This window comes from Dryobates pubescens, chromosome 30 (genome assembly GCF_014839835.1).
Source record: "Dryobates pubescens isolate bDryPub1 chromosome 30, bDryPub1.pri, whole genome shotgun sequence".
NCBI classification, from domain to species: Eukaryota; Metazoa; Chordata; class Aves; order Piciformes; family Picidae; genus Dryobates; species Dryobates pubescens.
The window spans coordinates 3,234,885-3,256,551 of NC_071641.1; the positions used below are offsets into that span (position 1 = coordinate 3,234,885).

A 21,667-nucleotide genomic window follows, 5' to 3' on the forward strand; every position below is an offset into this window, starting at 1 on the left:
CCTCCATACCTCAACCAAATTTACTGTTCCATCCCTCCTTTCTCTACTGTGGTTTCTTCTACTTGTGTTGTGCTTTCTTACCTTCTTCCCAAAACATGTTGTTGAAAAGAACATGCACTTCTGATCTGAAACTTCTTTCTTTGGAGGCTAGAGAGAACAGTACAAAAGGAGAAAAGTTAGATTTCCCAAGGAATCATGGAAAATGTGCCTCACAAGATGCAAGGTGCCCCAATGCTTCGCAGTCTGCTTGCCAACTGAAGGCTGCAGCGTAGTGAAACTGCACCCAAAAAGTTACTTACTTCCTTTGGTGCAACACTGACTGGTGGGTGCTGGTTGTGGGGTTTTTGGTGGTTTGTTTTGTTTTGTAAAAGGGAAAGGCAGAATTAGGGATAGTTGCTGATTTAGATGAATAGGAAGCACTGACTGACCCTAAAACTCCTCTGGTGTCCAGAGGCACTGAATGTATGATGCTTCTTGCTTACTCAGTACATCCTATTTTTCCCCTCTCCGTAGCTGTCCCCAGCTTTTCTTGATTGATTTGTTGTTATGTCACACAGGACATAAGGATGAGTATGAGATGACTCAGAGGCAGTGGTGAATTACAACGTAATAATTCCATCATGGGGGTTTAGGTGACATTATAAACAACAGGAGTGAAGTTTGGTGGCTTGTAGGTCCCTATAGCGTGGAGATGAAATTATGGCCCTGTAATTCAATACGTGCTTGGGTTTTACTCTATTATAGAGTAGGGAGATGGAAAAGACCTAGCAGGCCATCTAATCCATCTCCTTCTCCATGCAGGAGTTTTCCTTGCTCCACATTTATTAATGTTTTGTCCAAAGTAGTTTTTAGTGAGCCAAAGAACTGGGCTTCTGTAAGCAGCCTTGGAACATCATTCACAGCTGAGTAGGTCTGCTGAGCAAGCAGATTTCTCTCAGATTCATCAGGATGCTTCCCTTTTAAATGTGTCTATTTCTAGTTTTAGTCCAGGTAACAACCAAAATAACTTCTTGCCTTCCTAGAAGTGTTCTCCCTCTCAGTACCTCCAGATTTGCTGTCATCACAGTAGTTGTCTCATGTTAAAACTGTGTGTTTCCCTTGCAATTTGGTCCCTCTGCATCCTAACCCACTGCAGTGCCCTTTCCTGTACTCCTTTCAGTTTGGTGCTATCTCCCCAGTAACATGATAGCTCAGTCTGGACATAGTACCACAGGAACTGCCATGGCAGTTACTCAATCCTTTCATCCAGCCAACAACCCCCAAAATCCATTTGAGAGACAGAGTGGCATTTCAAGAAAAATGTAGCTGGAAGAAAGAACATAGGAAAAAAAATCAAATCCACAGAGCTCAGCCTTTGGAGACTGTTTGTGTAACTCAGATGCACGAAGGTTTGTGTTTCCTTTCTACTTATATCAGAAACCATGGATGTGCAGGAGTAGGAGGGGAGAGGGAGTTGTTGGGGGCCTTTATCCTTGTGACCCTGCATAGTGGAGAATAGGTCATACTGGAGAGAGACTTCTCATAAGGGTGTCTAGCAACAGGACTAGGGGGAATGGTTTTAAGCTGAGGGAGAGCTGGTTTAGACTAGGGCTCTGGAATAGGTTGCCCCAAGAAGTTGTAGATGCCCCCTTCCCTGGCGGTCAGATTGAACGAGGCCTTGGGCAGCCAAGTCTAGTTGAAAGGTGTCCTTGCCCGTGGCAGGGGGATTGGAGTAGATCTCTGGGTTCCCTTTCAACCTAGGCCATTCTGTGATTGCTGTGTGATTCTCTGAGGTCCTGTGTGGAGTGGTTGGGGCAGCTGGGGGTGTTTAGTCTGGAGAAAAGGAGGCTCTCCAAGAGCAGGTTGTTGCAAGGTGGGTGTCAATCTCTCCTCCTAGTAAGAGATAGGAAAAGAGGAAATTACCTCATTGCACCAGGGGATGTTTAGGTTGTATATTAGATGAAAATTCTTCACTGAAAGGGTTCTACAAACACTGGAACAGGCTGCCCGGGGAGGTGGTTGTATCCCCATCCCTGGAGGTGTTTAAAAGATGCTGAGATGTGATGCTGAGGGATGTGGTTAAGCACCAGCTGTGGTAGAGTTAGGTAATGGTTGGACTTGATGATCTTAAAGGTCTTCTCCAACCAAAATGGTGATTCCATGATTATATAGTGGCATTGCTTCCCCTTTTCCATAGGCAAGACAGTGCTGTTGTCCTCGGATGCTATTTTGCCCAGCTTGCAATATAATGGGACCGTGACAGCCCATGGCACTGAGGGAGGGGATCATTACAGGGATGTGACAGTTCACCAGAACTCCTGTCTTGGAAACCTTGCCCCAGAAAACGAGTATGATTTAATGCATCACCAAGGTGGCAAAAATAGAGTGATCCTTGGTGAGTGGTTCCCATTGACTTCAAGAGGATTTGGTCTGTGTACAGAATAGCAGTAACGGTCCCCAGCACAACTTAGATATTAATTCTCTGCTCTTTGCCCTGGTGCCACTGGTGACTAACTTGATATTTTGCCAGATTTTTTTTTTCCCAATATAGTTCCTGGTGTTAAATGGTTGTAGTAGTATGTCTAGTCTAAAGGTGGAACTTCTCCTTTCAGAGAGATTGAAGGTGAAGGGAGTTAATGTCTGACCAAAGAGGCACCACTGCATAAGGGTTGGGACTTGATGATCTTAAAGGTCTTTTCCAGTCTTAGTGATTCTCTGACTCTGTGCTAGCACCAGTCTCTCCATGTTTCCATCTATGGAAAAAACAATCCCTGCTAGTGGAATTAAAATGTGGATCGTGATGCACATGCATAGGAGGAACAAATAACTGCAGAACAAACTACCTTAATTCTGACATATTTTCCTAACTTTCCAGTGCTTGACCTTGCAACTTTAATGTTCTTTTGAGCAGGATTTGTAGGTTTTTAGTCCTTCATACATGATAATGATGATAACTCAGCATGTGCAGTTCAACGAGTCCTTAGTCATGCACTGTATGATGTTCTGATTTGTCTCCTGAGCGAGCTCTGCTTCTCTGCATTTCCAATGACATGATGAGGACTAGTCTTAATTGCCTTCACTCTTATAAAATGTTGGCCAATAATTTATTCTACCTGTGGAGTGCATTTAATCCATACCACCATTAAACCATTTTAGATGGGCTGTGTTTTCTTTCACCTGACTTCTAATGAAAAATAGCATTTTAATAAAGCTGTCTCACCACAGCAGCGCCAGGCAGTGGCGAACCTTACATTTCTCAAGCTGCCTTAATCAATAAAGTTATCACCAGTCATTTCCCTTGATAACTGCTTCTTACTGAGTGCCTGACTTTGCCTTCTGTTGCTGAGATGTTTTCAGCCTGCACTTAGAACAGGAGGAACTCCCTGAAGTCCAATTTTCATTTTAACCTTTCCTCAATGGCCTAGAAATAACAGATTGCTGGTATTACTGTAATAGATTGGAAATTTAAACCTCTTAGAGGTAACCAGACCTATCTTATGATTCAGTAATATGACAAAGAATAACACATCTTAAAGGTTACTGAAATGTCTAATTTGTATGTTTTAGGGCTGCTGTAACAGTGGGTGATTTTTACAGCTTTACAATAAAACCTAAATAATGTTAAGGTTCCAGTAGTTTTATATAATCATAAAAAGTTCTCTCTGCAGCAAATTGTCCTGCTTTAATGAGACTTATGGCTGGTCATACTGGAGTGCATAAACTACTGGTAGTTAACCAATTCCCAATTCTGCCACCTGCAAGGCTCAGGTGGGAGTTAGTGGTGCATGAGAGCAGAAGGAGGTCACCCCCAGGGTGGCACAGAGGGCCTGCCACTGTACCAGCATCCCCTCCCTGCTTGCTGGTGACAATGAGGGAAGATTCTCTATCTCCAAAGTAAAGAGTGAAGTGGCCAAGTGAAGTTTTGAGTCCTGCTGAAAGCTTATTGAAACCTGGCTGGCCCTGCAGCCCTTGGAAGTCTGCCCTGGAGGTTTAATGTATTTCTTTCTTTCACCTGACTTTTTGTGCAGTTTCCCCTATGTTAGGGGCCATATGTGATTCTCTTTATATGCTTAATGTTTGCACAGCAAGTAGTTCCAAAGTAGAAACATAATTAACAGTAATACAAACTCATGAAGCCTAGGAGATTACCAGCTGGGACAGTAACAGTAGGGAGAAAAGTAAATGCATTGGCTTACTATGTGAAGGGTTTTAATCCATTAATCAAGATGTGTGTAAGATTTATTTCCTTGGGTCCATGGCACACTGAACTTGATTAATGTTTTTGAGCCTATAGCAAAAATCTGTTTAAGCATAAATATGTTTGTCTCTGGAAGCATTCACTGGGTTAAATATTCTGAGGTTAGTATGCTGCCTTCTGTGCATCTATTTGCATCCTCCATAGACTTCTAACTCCGAAGTACCATACCTGAGCTTGTCCTAGTGAATGCTTGATTGCAGCATGGGCATAGCTGGGTAGTACAGAGCATTTTTATCTTTCTACCTCATGTATTTGCTTACTCTGTGATTCTTTTTCAGACATTTTCCTATGCTTTTAGTGAATACTAAAATTCTATTTGCAGACAAAAAGTATGTAATGCTCCCACTTACCACCCTAACAACATCTCTGAAGGCTTATTGGTGTTGACTGCTACTTCTTCCCCACCTCTATTCAGTTCTGGGTCTGTGGCCAGTAAGATTACTGACTCTCTTGGTGATCTCTTTGCCACAGACAGTTGTCCAGTAGGGATTATGTTGTGCCTTCCTACCCACAAATTCTTAGAGGTCATGCTCACCTCCATTATCACTGCCAATCTTCAAGAGCAGTAGCTTCACACGTGTGCTTTATTTACTGCATGCATACAGCCACACCCCCCATTTCTCACTGTCTGTATGGCTTAGGAAAATCTAAATTACATTTATCTTGATTCTTTGATGATCTGTCTTAAAATCCAAGAGGCTGTCTCTCTGCATTTTTGCTCTCATTTTCAGTAAATTTGTAGCCAATCTAAAAAAAAAGGTAACTTCCACAGAATAGTTGAATGGATTAATGGTATGATCCCTGTGTAAAATGTGAACATGAACAAGGATCTTTTAATTCTTGCTTTCAGTGGGTATGTGACCTTTCAGTTTTATATCTTTCTCTCTCTTCTTACCATATTGCAGTCAGAGGAGAAGTTAAGCCCAGGTTTGACAGGTAGAGGGTTTTTTTTTATTTCCCTTGACAGTGCACCTCTTGACCTCTATCTTCTTGCCAATGATTTTTTAAATCCTAAATGATTTGGGAATAATTGCTCCTCCTTTAGTGATTATTGCCCTTCACCGATAGTAAATCTGTGAAATCCCCAGGGGCTGGAGTACATTTTTGTATGCGTATGCCACAAGCTGGCCTGGACAGGCATCGCTGCTCATCTGCAGCTGCACTTGCAGAGTTGCCAGGCATCTTGCAGGAAAACTTGCCTGGATGGGGTAAAATACAGCCCTGGCAAGCAACTGAGTGCTTAGTGGGCTGCCCTGGGCTGCCCTTTTCCTTCTCAGAGGAAATTCATTTTTAGAGGTTTGAGAACTCAGGAGCGAAGTTGTCTTTACTTCAGAAATCTTATCCTGAATGTCTGGGTTCTGACTGAGCAAGGGCATATAGGTGGCAGAGAACAGATATGTTTCTTGTGGGACCGTTCCATGTCCCCTTTGGAGAGGTGTTGGGAGGAATTTTATAAGAGAAGTTTATAGACTATTAAAGCCAGTGGTTAAGAATGGTTCCCAGGGGAAGTTAAGGCTCGAGGTGAGGAGAAAGTTCTTCACCGGAGGGGGATCACCTCTCTACAGCTCCCTGAAAAGGAGATTGTAGGGAGATGGGAATTGGTCTCTTCTCCCAGGAGGAAATGGCCTCAAGTTGCACCAGGACTGGCCATCAGGAAAAATTTCTTCCTGAAAGGGTTTTCAAACCCTGAAACAGTCTGTCCAGGGGAGTGGTAGAGGGATTTGAAAGCCATGTAGATGTGGTGCTGAGGGACATGGTTTAGTGGTGACTTGACAGTGTTGGGTTAAGAGTTGGATTTCATGAACTTAAAGGTCTTTTTCAACATAAACAATTATTTGATCATCTGATTTAGTTTTTCTCAGCTGAAGCTGCTCCAGATACACACATTCATGCTCTTAGAAAATCTTCTGTGCAGCTGTGGCTTTAGGTATATCCTGAGATTTCCTTCACATGCTGTGTAACAAATGGGAGAAGATTCTGTTGTAATTAAGTGATTAATAAAAATAGTTCTGGAGCTTTGGTATTTTTAGACTTCTTCAATCTGTATGATTTAGGCCTGCCCAGCAGGCTGCTTACAGAGTGGGAACTGAGCTATGGGTGACCCAGAATATGAACTGACTCTGGTATGATTATGAGCTGTGTGAAACAGAGATGCTTCCACGCTATGAAGGCAAGGGAAGAAGAAGATTTTATATTGGGCAGTGCTGGTAACTGGAGTGGCTCCTGCAACAGACTTTTTGTATGTTTTTGACCTTAAAGCATCTGTATGAAAGGACTCAGCCCTCCTGAGATTGCTGCTTCTGGAGAAGTCAGTCTCTCCTGCTGTGTGTGCCTCATTCCCATGACCGCTCTGTCCAGGGCCTGTTTGCCAGTTCTTCACAGACAGAAAAAAATACTGGGCTGGCTTTCTGTGTGTGCCCAGCAGAGTCCATCTTGGTGCTGCTCTCAACAACTCAGCCATCATCTAAGGCAGTCCTGTCCCCTTACAAACATGCCTTTTAACCTCCAAAGTCCCATATGTGAGACAAGGACCTGTCACGAGAGACACTAGAAAAAGCTTAAACCACACAAAATGTAAGGGCACGTTCTGCAGTAAGAAAAGAACCAGTTTGTACCATGAGTGTGTTTGATGTGCAGGGGTGAAAATTATCAAAAGTACTTGGAAGGGGCAGGAATTTCTAGAGCTGTAAGGTGCCATTGTTGGGATAGCCTGGAAGTTATGTTGATGAATCAGGAGGCTAAGTCAACAAGGTGAAGATCAAGTGGCTGAAGATGCAACTAATTGATATATTTTAGATACAATTCAATGGTGATATGGAAGGTGCAAAAGCATACTTTAAAAACTAGATTATGTATTTTCAAAGCTGATGTGTTTCCCCTGGTTGAGGTTCTGCCTCTGTTCTCTTCACAGTAATCCAGAGTGCCTTTGGAAGGTTCAAAGCTGAGGTTTTGCTTATTATTTGAATGTTACTGGTTGTGTATGTGCTGGTTTATGTTGGAAGTGTGAAGTTAACCCCCTCCACTGTTTTTAAATCTGAAGAATAAAATGAATGGAGTATTTTTTTAAATTCAGGATGGTAATAAACACTTGAAATACTGAAGATGCAGCTGTTAATGAGAGACTCCTTGGTTAATATGCCTCAATTTAAGAAAGATCTTGAACAAAGAGAAGAACTCAGAAATGCGTGTGTGTGCTGCATGTTTTCATCAACATTCAGACTAATCTTAGAGCCAGACTGTCTTTTCTCACTCATATTGTTTTTGTATTCTAAATGGACTTTATTAGTTTTTGCCTAGACTTCAGCTGACTGGAACATAAACCATGTCAGGCCTATACATACCATATCACATTGTGCCGAAATAAAGGAACTAAGTCTCACAAGGGTTCTCCAGATTTCTTTATCAACCTGAACATAGGCTGGGACGGAACTCTTTTAAGTTTCACATCTCAGTCATCACTGGCTTTAAGCTTTTGACTGGCTTTTAGAATACCAGCTTTAAGGAGATGTTAAAAAAGTTAAGCTTAATTTAAACTGCTTGGAGCACAGCAGAAATAAAACTACAAAAAACTCAACATTTTGTTTGTGCCAAATAACTTTGATTCCGGTGATGGATTACAAATTGTTCAGGTATGTGCTGCACTAGTTCATTGCTTGAGGAGCTGTAGGGTGAATTATATTCAAGGTAGGATGACTTCTAATCAATACAACGACAATACTATCTTGTTTAATTTGTCTGATGGCAGTATTAACCATCAAATCCAGCTGTTTGTTATGTCAAGGAGTGTGAGGTATGGCAGATATAAAACTCACCTGAGGCCATTTTTTCTGTATTTCATTGCTTTGACAGGCCATCATGATTGGAGATGATATTGTGAATGATGTTGGAGGTGCCCAGCGGTGCGGTATGAGAGCTCTGCAAGTGCGGACCGGGAAGTACAGGTCAGTGCACGCCTCACACTCTGGGCTCTGTGGAAAGCGTGGAAATCATGTGGGAATCCTAGAAAGAGGGCAATCAACAGTAGGTGCCCATTTTTGTATTTGCCTTTTTTCCAAACAACACTGTGCTCTGATTTGGTTGTAACACACTAATTTCTGAAAGAAAAGGAGTTAATGTTTGGAGCCTGGCACATGTTCAAAACAAATACACAAGACCAGAATTTTTCCATGCCTCTTCCAGATCTTTTCCTGTTGGTGACACTGGTTTGCAGTCGAGCTACACTTGTATTTGTTGTCTAAACACTCACCTTCTTTGCACCTGTGAGGCTTGGCTGCATGATCGTACAGTGGCTTAGTTTGGAAGGGATCTTAGAGATCATCTACTCCAACCTCACTGTCATGGGCAGGGGTGCCTCTCAATTAGACTTGGTAGCCTCATCCATCCTGGCCTTGGGGAGGACATCCACAAGGGGTCATCCACAATTTCCCTGGGCAGCCTATTTCAGTCTCTCACCACCACTGAAGAACTCCTTCCTATGATCCAGTCTAAACCTACTCTTCCTCAGCTTAAAACCATTCCCTTTTGTCCTATTGCTATATACCCTTATTGAGAAGTCCTTCTCTAGCCTTCCTGTAGATTCCTTTCAGGTATTGTAATGATGAATCTTTTCATTTGCAAAACATAATTGGGGAATACACTGTGTGCATGAAAGTGGCAGGAAGGGGAAAACATGTTGTCTTTGATCTTGTAAAAAATATTTTGTGTTAAATTACTGCTCTAATTTTTTGAGCTCAGAAGTGGTGTCTTTCTTGGGTTTGGCTTGTCTGGGTTTTGCTGCTGCGTGAAAGCGTTGTACGTTTGAGAAGAGATGTGTCTGAAACTTTTATCAGGGTTAAGATTGTAAAGTTAGGCTGTCGACTCCAGTGATCTCTGTGGGTCATATCTCACAGCTTTCTGAAGGACTCCATATGTCTGCTGTTTCCTCCAGACATGTACTCAGCACTGAGATGTCTGAAATGAGAGCTGTTTCTCCACTTCTCATCTTATTAGAGCTGAGGCTTCTGCAGACTCACTCGTCTTTTTCAAATGATCCCTCAAGACCTTCTCCATGTAGTTGTCTCCATGACCCAGTGACCCAAGAGCTACCATCCTGCAGTTGCACATAGGAGACCTCAGTACTGTTGCAAACAGGGCATGGTTCAGAATTGCCTGGTGGTAGTACAAAACTGGGAGGAACAGCTGACACCCCATGAGGCTGTGCTGCCCTTCAGAGACCTGGACAGGCTGGAGAGTTGGACAGAAAGGAACCTTATAAATTTCAACAAGGACAAGTGCAGGGTCCTGTACCTAGAGAGGAATAACCCCACACACCAGTACAGGTTAGAAGTTGAGCTGCTGGAAGCATTTCTGCCCTGAAGGACATGGATGTCTCAGTGGACAAGTAGTTCACCATGACCCAACAATGTGCTCTTGTGGCCAGGAAGGGGTGCCTTGAGAAGAGTGCAGCCAGCAGGTTGAGGGAGGTTGTCCTGGCCTCTACTCTGCCCTAGTGAAGCTACGTCTGGAGTATTGTGTCCAGTTCTGGGCTCCCCAGTTCAAGGGAGACAGAGAACTACTGGAAAGAGTCCAGTGGAGGCTACATCTCAAAATCAGTTAGCTTTCAGAACAGAGCTAAAAAAATTAAAAAATATTGAAAAGTAAGTCTGTAATTGGTGCCACTGGGATTATTTGCCTGACATCTGTGTAATCCCATTAATTTCCTAAAGGAGAAAAGAAGGATTCAACAGTTGTATTACTCTGATATTAATGGGATCACTTTGTGAGAATATCTTACTATCTCCCTGTCTTAGTGTCACGCAGATAAGAGGTGTCAGTGTAAGACACTCTCATCTATATTGTTTTGGTAAAATGCCTAAGTTCTTTATCTCTGTGTAGAGAAATAGATTAGACCTTTGCTACTGAAAAAATAACTCCTGAGACATAATTTGGGTGGTGAGACACTGGAACAGGTTGCCCAGGGAGGTTGTGGATGCTCTCTCCCTGGAAGTGTTGAAGGCCAGGTTTTATGAGACCTTGAGCAACCTGATCTAGTGGAAGGTGTCCCTGCCCATGGCAGGGGATTAGTGCTAGATGAACTTTAAGGTCCCTTATAACCCAAACCATTCTGTGAATCTGCTCATCCTAAAATGTGCCACAGGTGATGCTGCATCCCAAACTGTTCAGGCAACTGACTTAAACTGTGTAGATTATAGAATGGTTTGGGTTGGAAGGGACCTTAATGATTGTCTAGTTCCAACCCCCTTGCCATGGGCAGGGACACCTCCCACTAGATCAGATTGCTAAGAGCCTCATCCACACACATATAAATATATATGATCATCTGTAGGGAAAAACATTTTCTTGTGTCAAGTTTGAGTCATCATTTCACAGCTGAAAGGGAGTCACCAGCTTTCTAGATGGGGCAAAAAAAGAAGCTTGTTTTTCACTGTTATGTTTCCCGTTTCAGTGTGTGGTTGCTGATATCTGAAATAATTTATAGCAGTGAAATCCAGATGAGTGTCTCTCTAAACTGAGCAGGTGGTGGTGGTAACAGCTGTGAGTAAAATGAAATACCTCTTGTTGGCCGAGAGAGGTCAGAGATGTGTCTGTTTTTAAGAATGGCTGATTTAGTGTGTGTGGAAAATCCAAACACACAGTGAGTACTGAGAGACACGGAGAAAAACCAGTGAGTGAAAGCTGATGGATGAGATAAAGTAAAAATAACAGCAAATGTAGTTATTTTATGGTGGGTTTGAAGTCTGATGTAGATTATGCATAGATCCTCCCTTTCACTCCTACAGTAGCTCTTGCTGACACCAAGCTGTGTGCTACACCGAAGCTACACTGGGTGGCACCATTAGTACATTCATGTCACTCCCAGGCACAGCTTCGGGACCTTAATAGAAGGCTAAAGCTATTTTTGGTGAAGTGAAAAGCACAAAGGTGTCAGGGGTTTGGTGCAAATGATGAAGAAAAAACTGAGAGAACTGGGACTGTTTAGTCTTGAGAAAAGAAGGCTGTTGAGGGAATCTTACTCATGTTTATAGATACCTGAAGGGTGGGTGTCAAGATGAGGTCTCTTTTTGGTGGTGCCCAGTAACAGGACAAGGAGCAATGGATATAACATAGAATCATAGAGTCCCATATTGGAAGGGACATCAAGGACTGTCTGGTTCAAACTTTCTTATCAAAAGCATGGTCTAGACAAGATGGCCCAGTACCCTGTTCAGATAGATCTTAAGGGTGTCCAGTGTTGGGGACACCACCACTTCCCTGGGGAGATGATTCCAATGGTTGATTGTTCTCATTGGGAAAAATCACCCTTTTGTGTCCAATTTGAATCTCCCCAGAGTGACTTATAACCATTACCCTTTATCTTTTCCATCTGACTCCTTGTAAAAAAAATGAGTCTTCATCTTCTTTGTAGTCACCTTATAAATACTGGAACATGGTGATAAGGTCTCCTCTAATCCTTCTTCTCTAAAGCCTGAACAAACACAGTTCTCTCAGTCTTTCTTTATATGGCATCTTCCCAGTCCTTGGATCCTCTTTGTGCCCCTTTTCTGGACCCTTTCCAGCCTGTTCACATCTTTTTTGTAGAGCAGTTTCAGGTCTGCTGCCCACCAAGTGTGTACCATAGCACAAAAGGCAACACACAAACAGCCATGGTTTACCTTACTGCTTATTGTACAGTGACTTCACTGAACACATGCAGATCACAGGCTGCAAAGTTACTCAGTGCAACTTAAAAAACATCTTAAAAGATGTGTTGATGAGGTGCTGAGGAACATGGTTTAGTGGTGGACTTGGCTATGCTGGTTGGATTTTGGGATCTTAAAGATCTTCTCCAACATATATGATTCTATGATCTTACTTGCTTTAGTAAGCCAAAAGAAGTAGTCCCCTTTGTCCCTGAAAGCCTTTTATGGAAAGAACAAGTTGAGCTGCTGTTGCAGAGGTTTCAGCAGTAGATAGGAGCAGACAGGTCTTCTGTGCGGTGAGCAGCCTCCAGCTGGCTGCAGGAAGCTGACTTCAGCCTGCACTGGACCAGAAGCTGTTCTCTGTGGTGGTGTTTGTGCCATGTTGTTCAGTGACAGTGGTGACGGGTGCCAGATCCCTGCTGAACTGAGGAACTGGTTTTGTGAATGCAGGGTGGGGGTGATTGGCTTGGCAGGCGAGTCAAGGTCCAGAGGAGAAGCAGAAACAGAGCCAGCAGAGCCTTGGGGCTGCCTCTCTCCCTGACTCTCACCCTCCTGGCTCCTGCAAGGTCTTCCTCAGCACTGGCTGCTCCCAGGGTGAGTTTCAAAGTGTGGATTAAACTGCTGAAATATTACCAGTTTTACACCACCTTGTATGGAGGTCCTGAAAACTCCTTTGTCTTGCTTCTTCTGGATCTTTAAAGTTTAATACAATCTGCACAGTTGTTTTCCTTTAGCATAACAAACTTTACATGTTCCTCACTCCTCCCGCTATACTTCTATGCTCTCCTCCAGCAGGACTTCTTCACTTTGAGGGTGATGGAGCAATGGACCAGGCTGCCCAGAGAGGTTGCAGAATCTCCTCTGGAGTGATTCTAAACTTACCTGGACATTGTGATCCTGGGCAACCTGTTCTAGGTGACTCTGCTTTAGCAGGATGGTTGGACTAGGTGATCTCTGGAGATCCTTTCCAGCCTCCACCACTCTGTGATTCTGTGACTTCAACTTGAGAGCCAAATTCCTTCTCATCAGCCAAACCAGGAAGAGCAGAGGTTAGGCCATGAAATTCAGTAAATAATGTCTGCAGCATGGAATAACATTTCTTGTTGGTGCAAGTCAGGGCAATAGTTGGAAGGTATAGGCATAAAGTGCTGTTTTGAGTTGTCCTCAGTCAGCTTGGTTATTTAACATGGGGTGAGGAGTTGGATTGGCCAGGTATAGCCTTTCTTAGATGTAAAATCCAAATGCAGAGGGCCAGTCTGGGCTACAGGTTTGCCTGCCATCCGTTTGTCCCATGTACAGAGCAGATGAGGCCATAGAATCGCCTGGTTGGAGAAAACTTAAGATCATTGAGTCCAACCATAACCTAACATCTCCCTGAACATAACTGTTACACCACATCCCTAAGCTCCTCATCCAAACTTCTTTTAAACACTTCCAGTGATGGTGACTCCACCACTTCCTTGGGCAGCCCGATTCAGTACCTGATGACCCTTTCAGGAAAGAGTTTTTTTTCTACTATCCCATCTAAGACTCTCCTGGTGCAACTTGAGGCCATTTCTTCTCATCTTATCACTTGTTGCCTGGGAGAAGAGGACAGCCTCCACATCGCTACTACCTCCTGTCAGGAGGCCCTTGCTGCAGACTCTCATGTGCCAAGAGGAGAAGGTGGTGCTGGGTATGTCAGCACTGGGATATCTGATGGTGATTGTAGAGCTTCTGTGCACATCTGTGTGGAGGCCCTTCAAAGCCAACATATTTCCCATCTCAGGAAGAACATGTACTTGTCTTCTTGCTCAGGGAATGTGCTAATTCCACTTGCAGCTAATTGGCCTTGACATCAAACCAATAATACAACTATTGATTCTGCAATGCTGTGTAATGCCTTCATTCCTCTTTGGAGCTTGCAAGTTAGAGCAGAGAAAAATCACTTTGAGCCTTCTCCAACTCTCTGCCCATAAAGTCGGAAACAGCTTTCAGGTGTGTCAGTGCTTCAGATTGCAGGTGGTTCTTGGCAGGGTGGAAGAATTACTTATCCCTTTCTCCTCCTTGATATTTACAGGTCTTGATTTGTAAGTAAAGAATTTCTCATCACTGATGCATGGAGGTAGCTAGGAATATTCCTGGCAGTGGTACCCCCTGCTCCGGCTCAGCTGTAGGGTCTGAAATGGTTTCAGAGCCTGGCAGCATAGTTTCATCCCCTCTCAGTGACCATGTGAGGTTTTCTTGGTTTTAATAGGGATTTATCTCAGTCAGGGCTGGTACTGCAACATCCCTGAGCTGCCTTGTTATGGACTTAAAGGATATGCTGGAGATGAAGGATAAAAGGACAGAGGTCTGTGAGAGCTGTCATCTCTCTCCACTGTTCTCTAGGAGAATTGGGTCAAGTTACTTCATGTTGCTGTTCTTCAGTTTCCCCACTTTATAATTACCCTCTGAGAACAATTATCCCAACTTTCTTAATAAAGTGGCTTGTGATGTGTTCCTCTTATCCAGCGGAGGAAAATGTACACAATTTGTGCAGATTTATAGGAAATGGACTTGCCACAAGAAAAGACAAGATGTGACCAAGACAAAAGTTGTGACAAAGGGAAAAGTCTTTTAGGCTGCCATTGTCAACTGGTCAAGGATTGATAACAACAGAGTGGGTTGTTATAATAACCTTCTAAATGAAGCTATCAAAGTCCCGCACTACATCCTGGGCTCCAGGCTGGTACAGTATGGGTTTGATGGATGGACCATCCAGTGGATAAAGAACTGGCTTGATGGCTGCACCCAAAGGGTGGCTGTCAATGGGTCCATGTCCAAGTGGAGACCAGTGACAAGTGGAGTGCCTCAGGGATCAGTCCTGGGACCAGTCTTGTTTAACATCTTTGTCGGTGACGTGGACAGTGGCATTGAGAGCACCCTCAGCAAGTTTGCTGGTGACACCAAGCTGTGTGACTGGCTTGAGAGCAGCCCTGAAGAAAAGGACCTGGGGGTGCTGGTGGATGAGAAGGTCAATGTACTGTGTCCAGTTCTGGGCCCCTCAATTTAGGAAGGACATTGAGACTCCTGAACGTGTCCAGAGAAGGGCAATGAGGCTGGGGAGAGGCCTTGAGCACAAGCCCTACGAGGAGAGGCTGAGGGAGCTGGGATTGTTTAGCCTGGAGAAGAGGAGGCTCAGGGGAGACCTCATTGCTGTCTACAAGTACCTGAAGGGAGGTCATAGCTGGGTGGGGGGTGGTCTCTTCTTCCAGGCAACCAACACCTGAACAAGAGGACACAGTCTCAAGCTGTGCCAGGGGAGGTTTAGGCTGGATGTTAGGAAGAAGTTCTTCACAGAAAGAGTGATTGCCCATTGGAATGTGCTGCCCAGGGAGGTGGTGGAGTCGCCATCCCTGGAGGTGTTCAGGAGAGGATTGGATGTGGCACTTGGTGCCATGGTGTAGTGGTCATGAGGTGTTGGGTGACAGGTTGGACTTGATGATCTTTGAGGTCTTTTCCAACCTTATTGATTCTATGTGTGCACTTGCAGCCCAGAAAGCCAATCGCATCCTGGGCTGCATCAAGGGAAGCATAGCCAGCAGGTCGGGGGAGGTGATTCTCCCCCTCTACTCTGCTCTGGTGAGACCCCACCTGGAGTACTGTGTCCAGTTCTGGAGCCCCTATTACAGGAAGGATCTGGAGGTGCTGGTACGTGTCCGGAGAAGGGCCACGAGGATGATTAGAGGGCTGGAGCACCTCTCCTGTGAGGACAGACTGAGGGAATTGGGCCTGTTCAGTCTGGAGAAGAGAAGGCTCCGGGGAGACCTAATTGTGGCCTTCTAGTATCTGAAAGGGGCCTACAAAGAAGCTGGTGAGGGACTTTTTAGGGTGTCAGGTAGTGATAGGGCTAGGGGGAATGGAAAAAAATTAGAAATGGGTAGATTCAGATTGGGTGTTAGGAGCCTGGTGATTCTATGATTCTGTGATACTGTGTAAGTATATTGAAAGGATTGTTTAGTCTGGAGAAGAGGAAGCTGAGGGGAAACCTCATTGCTCTCTACAACTCCCTGAAAGGACATTGGAGTGAGGTGGGGGTTGGTCTCTTCTCCGTAGTATCAGATGATAGAGTAAGAGGAAATGGCCTGAAACTGTGCAAGGGGAGGTTTAGATTGGAAGTTAGGAAACCCCTTTTTACTAAAAGAGTGGTCAGGCATTGGAACAGGCTGTCCAGGGACATGGTGGAGTCACCATCCCTGGAAGTATTCAAGAAATGTGTGGACATGGCACTTCAGGACATAGCTTATTTGCTGTGGTGATCTTAGGTTGATGGTTGGACTCGATGATCTTAGAGGTGTTTACCAACCAAACCCATTCTATGGTTCTGTGAAAGCTTATGACACCTTTTGCAATGAAATAGTCCTATCTTGAAGTTCTGCAGAGAAGCAGCATTCCTCCACCCACCCTTGCTTTCTTGCTGGCTGTGTTACTAACCACAGCCTAGATGAACAGTTTTATTAGTTTGTTCACATCTCCTGGGTCTTGATGGAACATACCAGAGGGTGTAATGAGAACCAACAGGCAGAGGCACTCCCTTTGTGCTGAAACACAACCAGAGGCGTTCTGATGGCCTCAGACTCCTGATAATTAAGGCTGTTTCAAGTATTAAGTGGAAAGACAGCCAACCCATATTTACACCATGAAAAGCTGTGTTATAATCCGTGTTAGTTAACATCTTAAGCAATGTTTATTAAAGCTTAGTGTCAGCAAATTGGGTTTCATACTGGCATGAGAGCTGGTTGCAGGCAATACTGAAGCATAGTCTTAGTCACCTTTTATCTTGCATTCAAATCAGGCTGCTCTGACCATGTGAGGATCTTCACATGTGTGTATATATTTCTTGACCACAACTTGGTTACCATAATCTCTGAATCAGCTATGGAGAGGAACTTCAGAGTAAATGCTGCAGTGCCTTACCATATGCATACTCAGCTGATAACAGCCTGAAGTTTTCCTAGTGCATTCAGGTGTCCAGACACAGAAATTCCCCTTGCCCTTGTCCTTTTCTTTATGAGCAGGTTAATTCATTCCTTGGTACCATATTAAACCTCCAGGAAGCAGGCTGCACTCAGGACATAGCCATGCTAGGTGCTGTATGGATGCTTGTATGTAATTCTGAAAATATTAGTCTGAATATAAACAATGAGATCAGTCTGTAAGGAGAGCAGGGGCAAGGATAAATGAGGGAGGTATGTACCAGATCAGTGAGGGAAAACTGTTACTCATCAGTGTCTATCTGTCTAACAACCCATTTTTCCTCACCATTCCTGCTCTAATCAACCCTCACATCTCAAACACTTACAAAAGGAAGCAATTTGCATTTTGCAGATCAAGATAGTAGTGACCACAACAGCAGTTTTGCTTCCCCTCTTGCTTCCCATCTAGACAACACATGCAGTAGCAATGACAGCTGCCTTAAAGGTTTCCATTTCTCCTCTTCTGAAGTTGACATTCAGCCTGGAGAAGGCTTCTCTTCTCCAGACCTTTACTGTGAGCTTTCAGCACTTAAAGGGGCCAATAAGAAAGATGGGGACAGACTTTTTAGCAGTGCCTGTTGTGACAGGAGAAGGGGTGATGGTTTTAAACTAAAAGAGGGAAGATTCAGACTTGAGATAAGGAGAGAATGTTTTACACTGAGGGTAGTGAAATACTGGCACAGGATGCTCAGAGAAGTAGTAGATGCCCCATCCTGGGAACCATTCCAGGCCAGATTGGGAGGGACTGTGAGCAGCTATAGTTACAGATGTCCCTGCTTACTGTGGAGGGTTTCAACTAGATGACCCTTAAAGGTAACTTCCAACACAAACCATTCTATGATTCTACAAAGGGCTGAAAGAGGAGATGATACCAATAACTGCTACTGGAAGCAAGAGACAGTGGGACCTAGGATGGCATGTGGCTCAGGTGGGCTTGATGTATAGGACTAAACCACTTCCAGACCCTCTCTGAAAAGCATCCAAAGCTAATGGCCATTTTGCTGTCATTCTCTTTTGCTCTGGTGCCTCAATGTCTTGGTCATACATTCTCTTTCATTGTGGGCTGGCAGCCATTGTCCACCCAAGCCCAGCCATGTACACTCATGCAATCTGCATGAGAAACACCAGAGCCCTTGGCAGCAGCACCGTTGTGTTTCTCCCCTCCATGCAGATACATAATTAATGAGCTGAGGTGCTGTTGGCAGCACTGCCTGAAAGGAGAAACCTCAGGGGCTTTCCATGGTTTCTGCAGGGTGTGTTGATCTCCTGCAGAGCACCCACTGTCCCTGCAGACTCCTGTGGCCTCCCCTGAGCTGCCTGTCTGAGGGGACCTTCATGCTTATTGTAGGACAAGCCTACCTGCAGCTCGTGTCAGATCCTCAGCCTCCCTCCCTGGTACAAGCCCCTGCAGCGCAGTCTACAAGATGGGGCAGGGAGCAGCTCCTTGCTCATTTTTAACTTCAGGGACCTTTTTTCAGCGCCAGCATAAGGCTGCGGTAGATAAATTCCCCAGAGAAGCAGTCGTGGGAGCTGGCCGAGCTCAGCAGTGTTTCTCAACACTTGTCACTTGCAGAATGCTGAGCTGTATTAGCTTGTTCAACATTTGACAGCGGTGATGAATACCAGCCCCATCCCCAACTACTTCATCTCCCTAAAAATGCTAATGAGCGTGTTGAAATGTGCTGCAGAAGTGGCAGAGCTGGGACAGCTGCACAACGGTGGTTCCACCAGGGATTTCCTTTGAAAAAAACCCAAGCACCACACCACAGGTTCCTCTTCTCTGCATGTTTTTTTCCCTGTGGTCAAATATCATCCCAGCTCGCTTGGTGCATGGAGCCCAGCAGTGAGCGTCATGGGGAGGGTGGCAGAAGGGGAGGCTGATAAAACCCAGGCAGAGCATTATTTTCCAAGGGAGACAGAAGCAAATAAGAGAGGCAGGCCAAGTCAGCTGCTGATTTGCCCTCAGAGCAAATGGTTCAGTATCTGAAATTCAATCTTCTGGCTTGGGCTCTTGCTTACATTGTAAACGTGCTCAGAAGCCAGAGTGCTGGAGCAGTACCTTGTGCTGGCATCCTGCAAGCAGAAAACAACCATGTGTTTGTACTTCAACCCTGTGCTCTGTGGCCCATAGAGACTGGAGGGTCACCCGCAGGCTTGTGTAGTGACATTTCTTTTTATCATGGAATTGTGGAATGGTTTGGGTTGGAAGGTGCCTTTAAAGGTCACCTAGTCCACCCTCACTGCAGTGAGGAGGAGCATCTTCAACTGGATCATGTTGCTCAGTACCCTGTCCAACCTGACCTGGCATGTTGCCAGGCATGGAGCTTGTACCACCCCTTCTGCCAGTCTTTCAGCACCCTCAGTGTGAAAATGTCTTCCTTTTCTCTAGTCTGAATTTCCCTCTTTTAGTCTAAAACCGTCACCCCTTGTCCTGTCACAACAGGCCCTGCTAAAACTGTCCATCCCCTTCTTTCTTATCAGCCCCTGTAAGTACTGAAAGGCTACAATAAAGTCCTGTAGCCTTCTCTTCTCCAGGCTGAACAACCCCAACTTCCAGCCTTTCTTCACAGGAGAAGTGCTTCAGCCCTCTGAAAATTTTTGTGGCCTCCTCTGGACCTGTTTCAACAGGTCCATGTGTTTCCTGTGCTGAGGTCTCCAGAGCTGGACACAGTACTCCAGGTTGGCTCTCAAAGAGAGAGTTGTTTAAACAACAAACCCAGAGTCCCTGGCATGTTATCTACTCTAGAGATGCAGAGCAGGGCATGTATTCATGTCTGCTTGGGCACACAGCCACACAGTTGTAGGGGGACCTGGATGCTTAGAGGTGGGGTGAGCTCAGAGGGTCACCAGCCACCATGACTGGTCCTTGAGCCACGCTGGGGGCCCCTCTGCTTGTGTGTGGCTTTTGCAGCAGCTACAGATGGGTGTTTGTTGAGGTGCGTGGGAGCTGCCAGCCTGCTCCAGGCCATGGGAGAAGCCACAGGACATGGGAATTCCTGCCCCTTCAGCTGCTTCTGCTGGGCTTGGGCTGGTGGCTGGTTTTCATCCCCTTCAGGAGGCATGATGTGACTTGCCTGTGTTAAAAATAAAGCAAGAAACAGTGCCAGCTTTAGGTCTTCTGCAAGCACTTGGGGAACTCCAATGGCTTCATGTGTGAGTGCTCATGTACTGTGCTGGGCTGTGCTCTTCACTGTGGATGAAGACAGCTGGGGCTGGGATGTGACTCATGTTCACACTTTGCCCTGAAACCATGACGATTCTTGTCCATGGTTTCTAGCCATTGTCGACAACATGTGTGGTTGTGCCTCATCCCTGTGCGATTGCAGAGTGGCGAAAGATGAGCTCATTCAGCATGCAGGGCTGGTGCTGGTGCCTGGGGTCTGTGTCCTGTGTTGAGCCATCAGCCTCTCTAAAAATGATGATGGTCCTTGGGGGCCATGTGGAGCACTGGCTGGCTGCTGCCTGCAGCTGCTGCACATGCTGTCACTCTCCGTATCGACCTGCAGCTCATCGCAAAAGCTTTTTTCTCTTTCCATCTGTGCTTGCCTTGTCTTTTAAAGCACCTAATCCTCCAGTAGGACTTCCTTGCTGTGAGGGTGCCAGAGCCATGGAGCAGGCTGCCCAGGGAGGCTGGGGAGTCTCCCTCTCTGGAGACATTCCAGACCCCTCTGGAGACATTGTGATCCTGGACAGCTTCCTGTGGATGACTCTGCTTTAGCGGGAAGGTTGGATTTGATGATCTCCAGAGGCCAGGTAGTTCTGGATGTGCTCTGGGGAAGCTTCCTCTGCCCCCTGTGCAGGTTTGGCTTGGTGGGAACCAGCTCTACCCACATCAATTGCCTCAATTACCAAAGCACAACATCAATGTGTTGATCAATGTGTTGCAAGGAGGGAAATTAATGCAAAGAGTTATTTCATCACTAATGAGAATCTGAGAGGAAATGGGGAGGCACAGCCAGGTGATGAAGTTACCAGAGCCAGATGGGTGTGTGCCAGCTCACAGGCTGTAGGCTGCTCAATACCTCAGGTTCTAGAGCACAGATCTTAAGAGGAGCAGCTGAGGGAGTTGGGATTGTTTAGTCTGGAGAAGAGGAGACTGAGGGGGTACCTCATTGCTCTCTACAACTACCTGAAAGAAGGTTGGAATGAGGTTGGGGTTGTTGCCTTCTCTCTAGTATCAGGTGATAGAATGGGAGGAGGTGGCCTGAAATTGTGCCAGAGGAGGTTTGGGTTTGATGTGTGGAAAAATTACTTGACTGACAGAATGGTCAGGCATTGGAACAGGCTACCCAGGGAGGTGGTGGGGTCAGCACCCCTGGAGGTGTTAAGAAATGTGTGGACACGCACCTGGGGAAATGGTTGAATGGCTATGGTGGTCTTAGGTGGGAGCTGGACTCGATGATCTTAGAAGTCTTTTTTGAGTGAAACTGCTGCGCAGTGCCAGATCAAATTCAGACCCTGGGTTTTGGATTTGCTGTTGCAGCTTGTGGAGGGTGGGAGGGAGCCTGGAGCGGTTTTCATCTTGGCATGAAGTGCTGGAGCAAAGCAGCTGCTGCCTGCCTTGAAAAGGGGCTCCTGTGAGGCAGAGCCCCTTCACATGCCACAAAGCCCAACTTTGTTCAGACCCCAGCAGGCGTCTGCACTTGAATAACGTGCACCGCTCAGCTCGCCTATTGGCTGCATGTCGCTGAAATCAGGCCTGAAAACAGGAGGATGACTGACCCTGAAGTGAAGGATTTTCACTCATAACCCAG

At 45.4% G+C, this 21,667-nt stretch overlaps 1 protein-coding gene across 1 annotated transcript in view; it reads left to right on the forward strand.

Annotated features, from left to right (window-relative positions):
* LHPP (phospholysine phosphohistidine inorganic pyrophosphate phosphatase) overlaps positions 1-21,667 on the forward strand; it is a 91,520-nt gene that overhangs the window by 18,332 nt on the left and 51,521 nt on the right. The window contains exon 6 of the mRNA XM_009907156.2: positions 8,087-8,178. Coding sequence (XP_009905458.2) covers positions 8,087-8,178 — 92 coding nt within the window. The remainder of the gene's footprint in view (positions 1-8,086; positions 8,179-21,667) is intronic.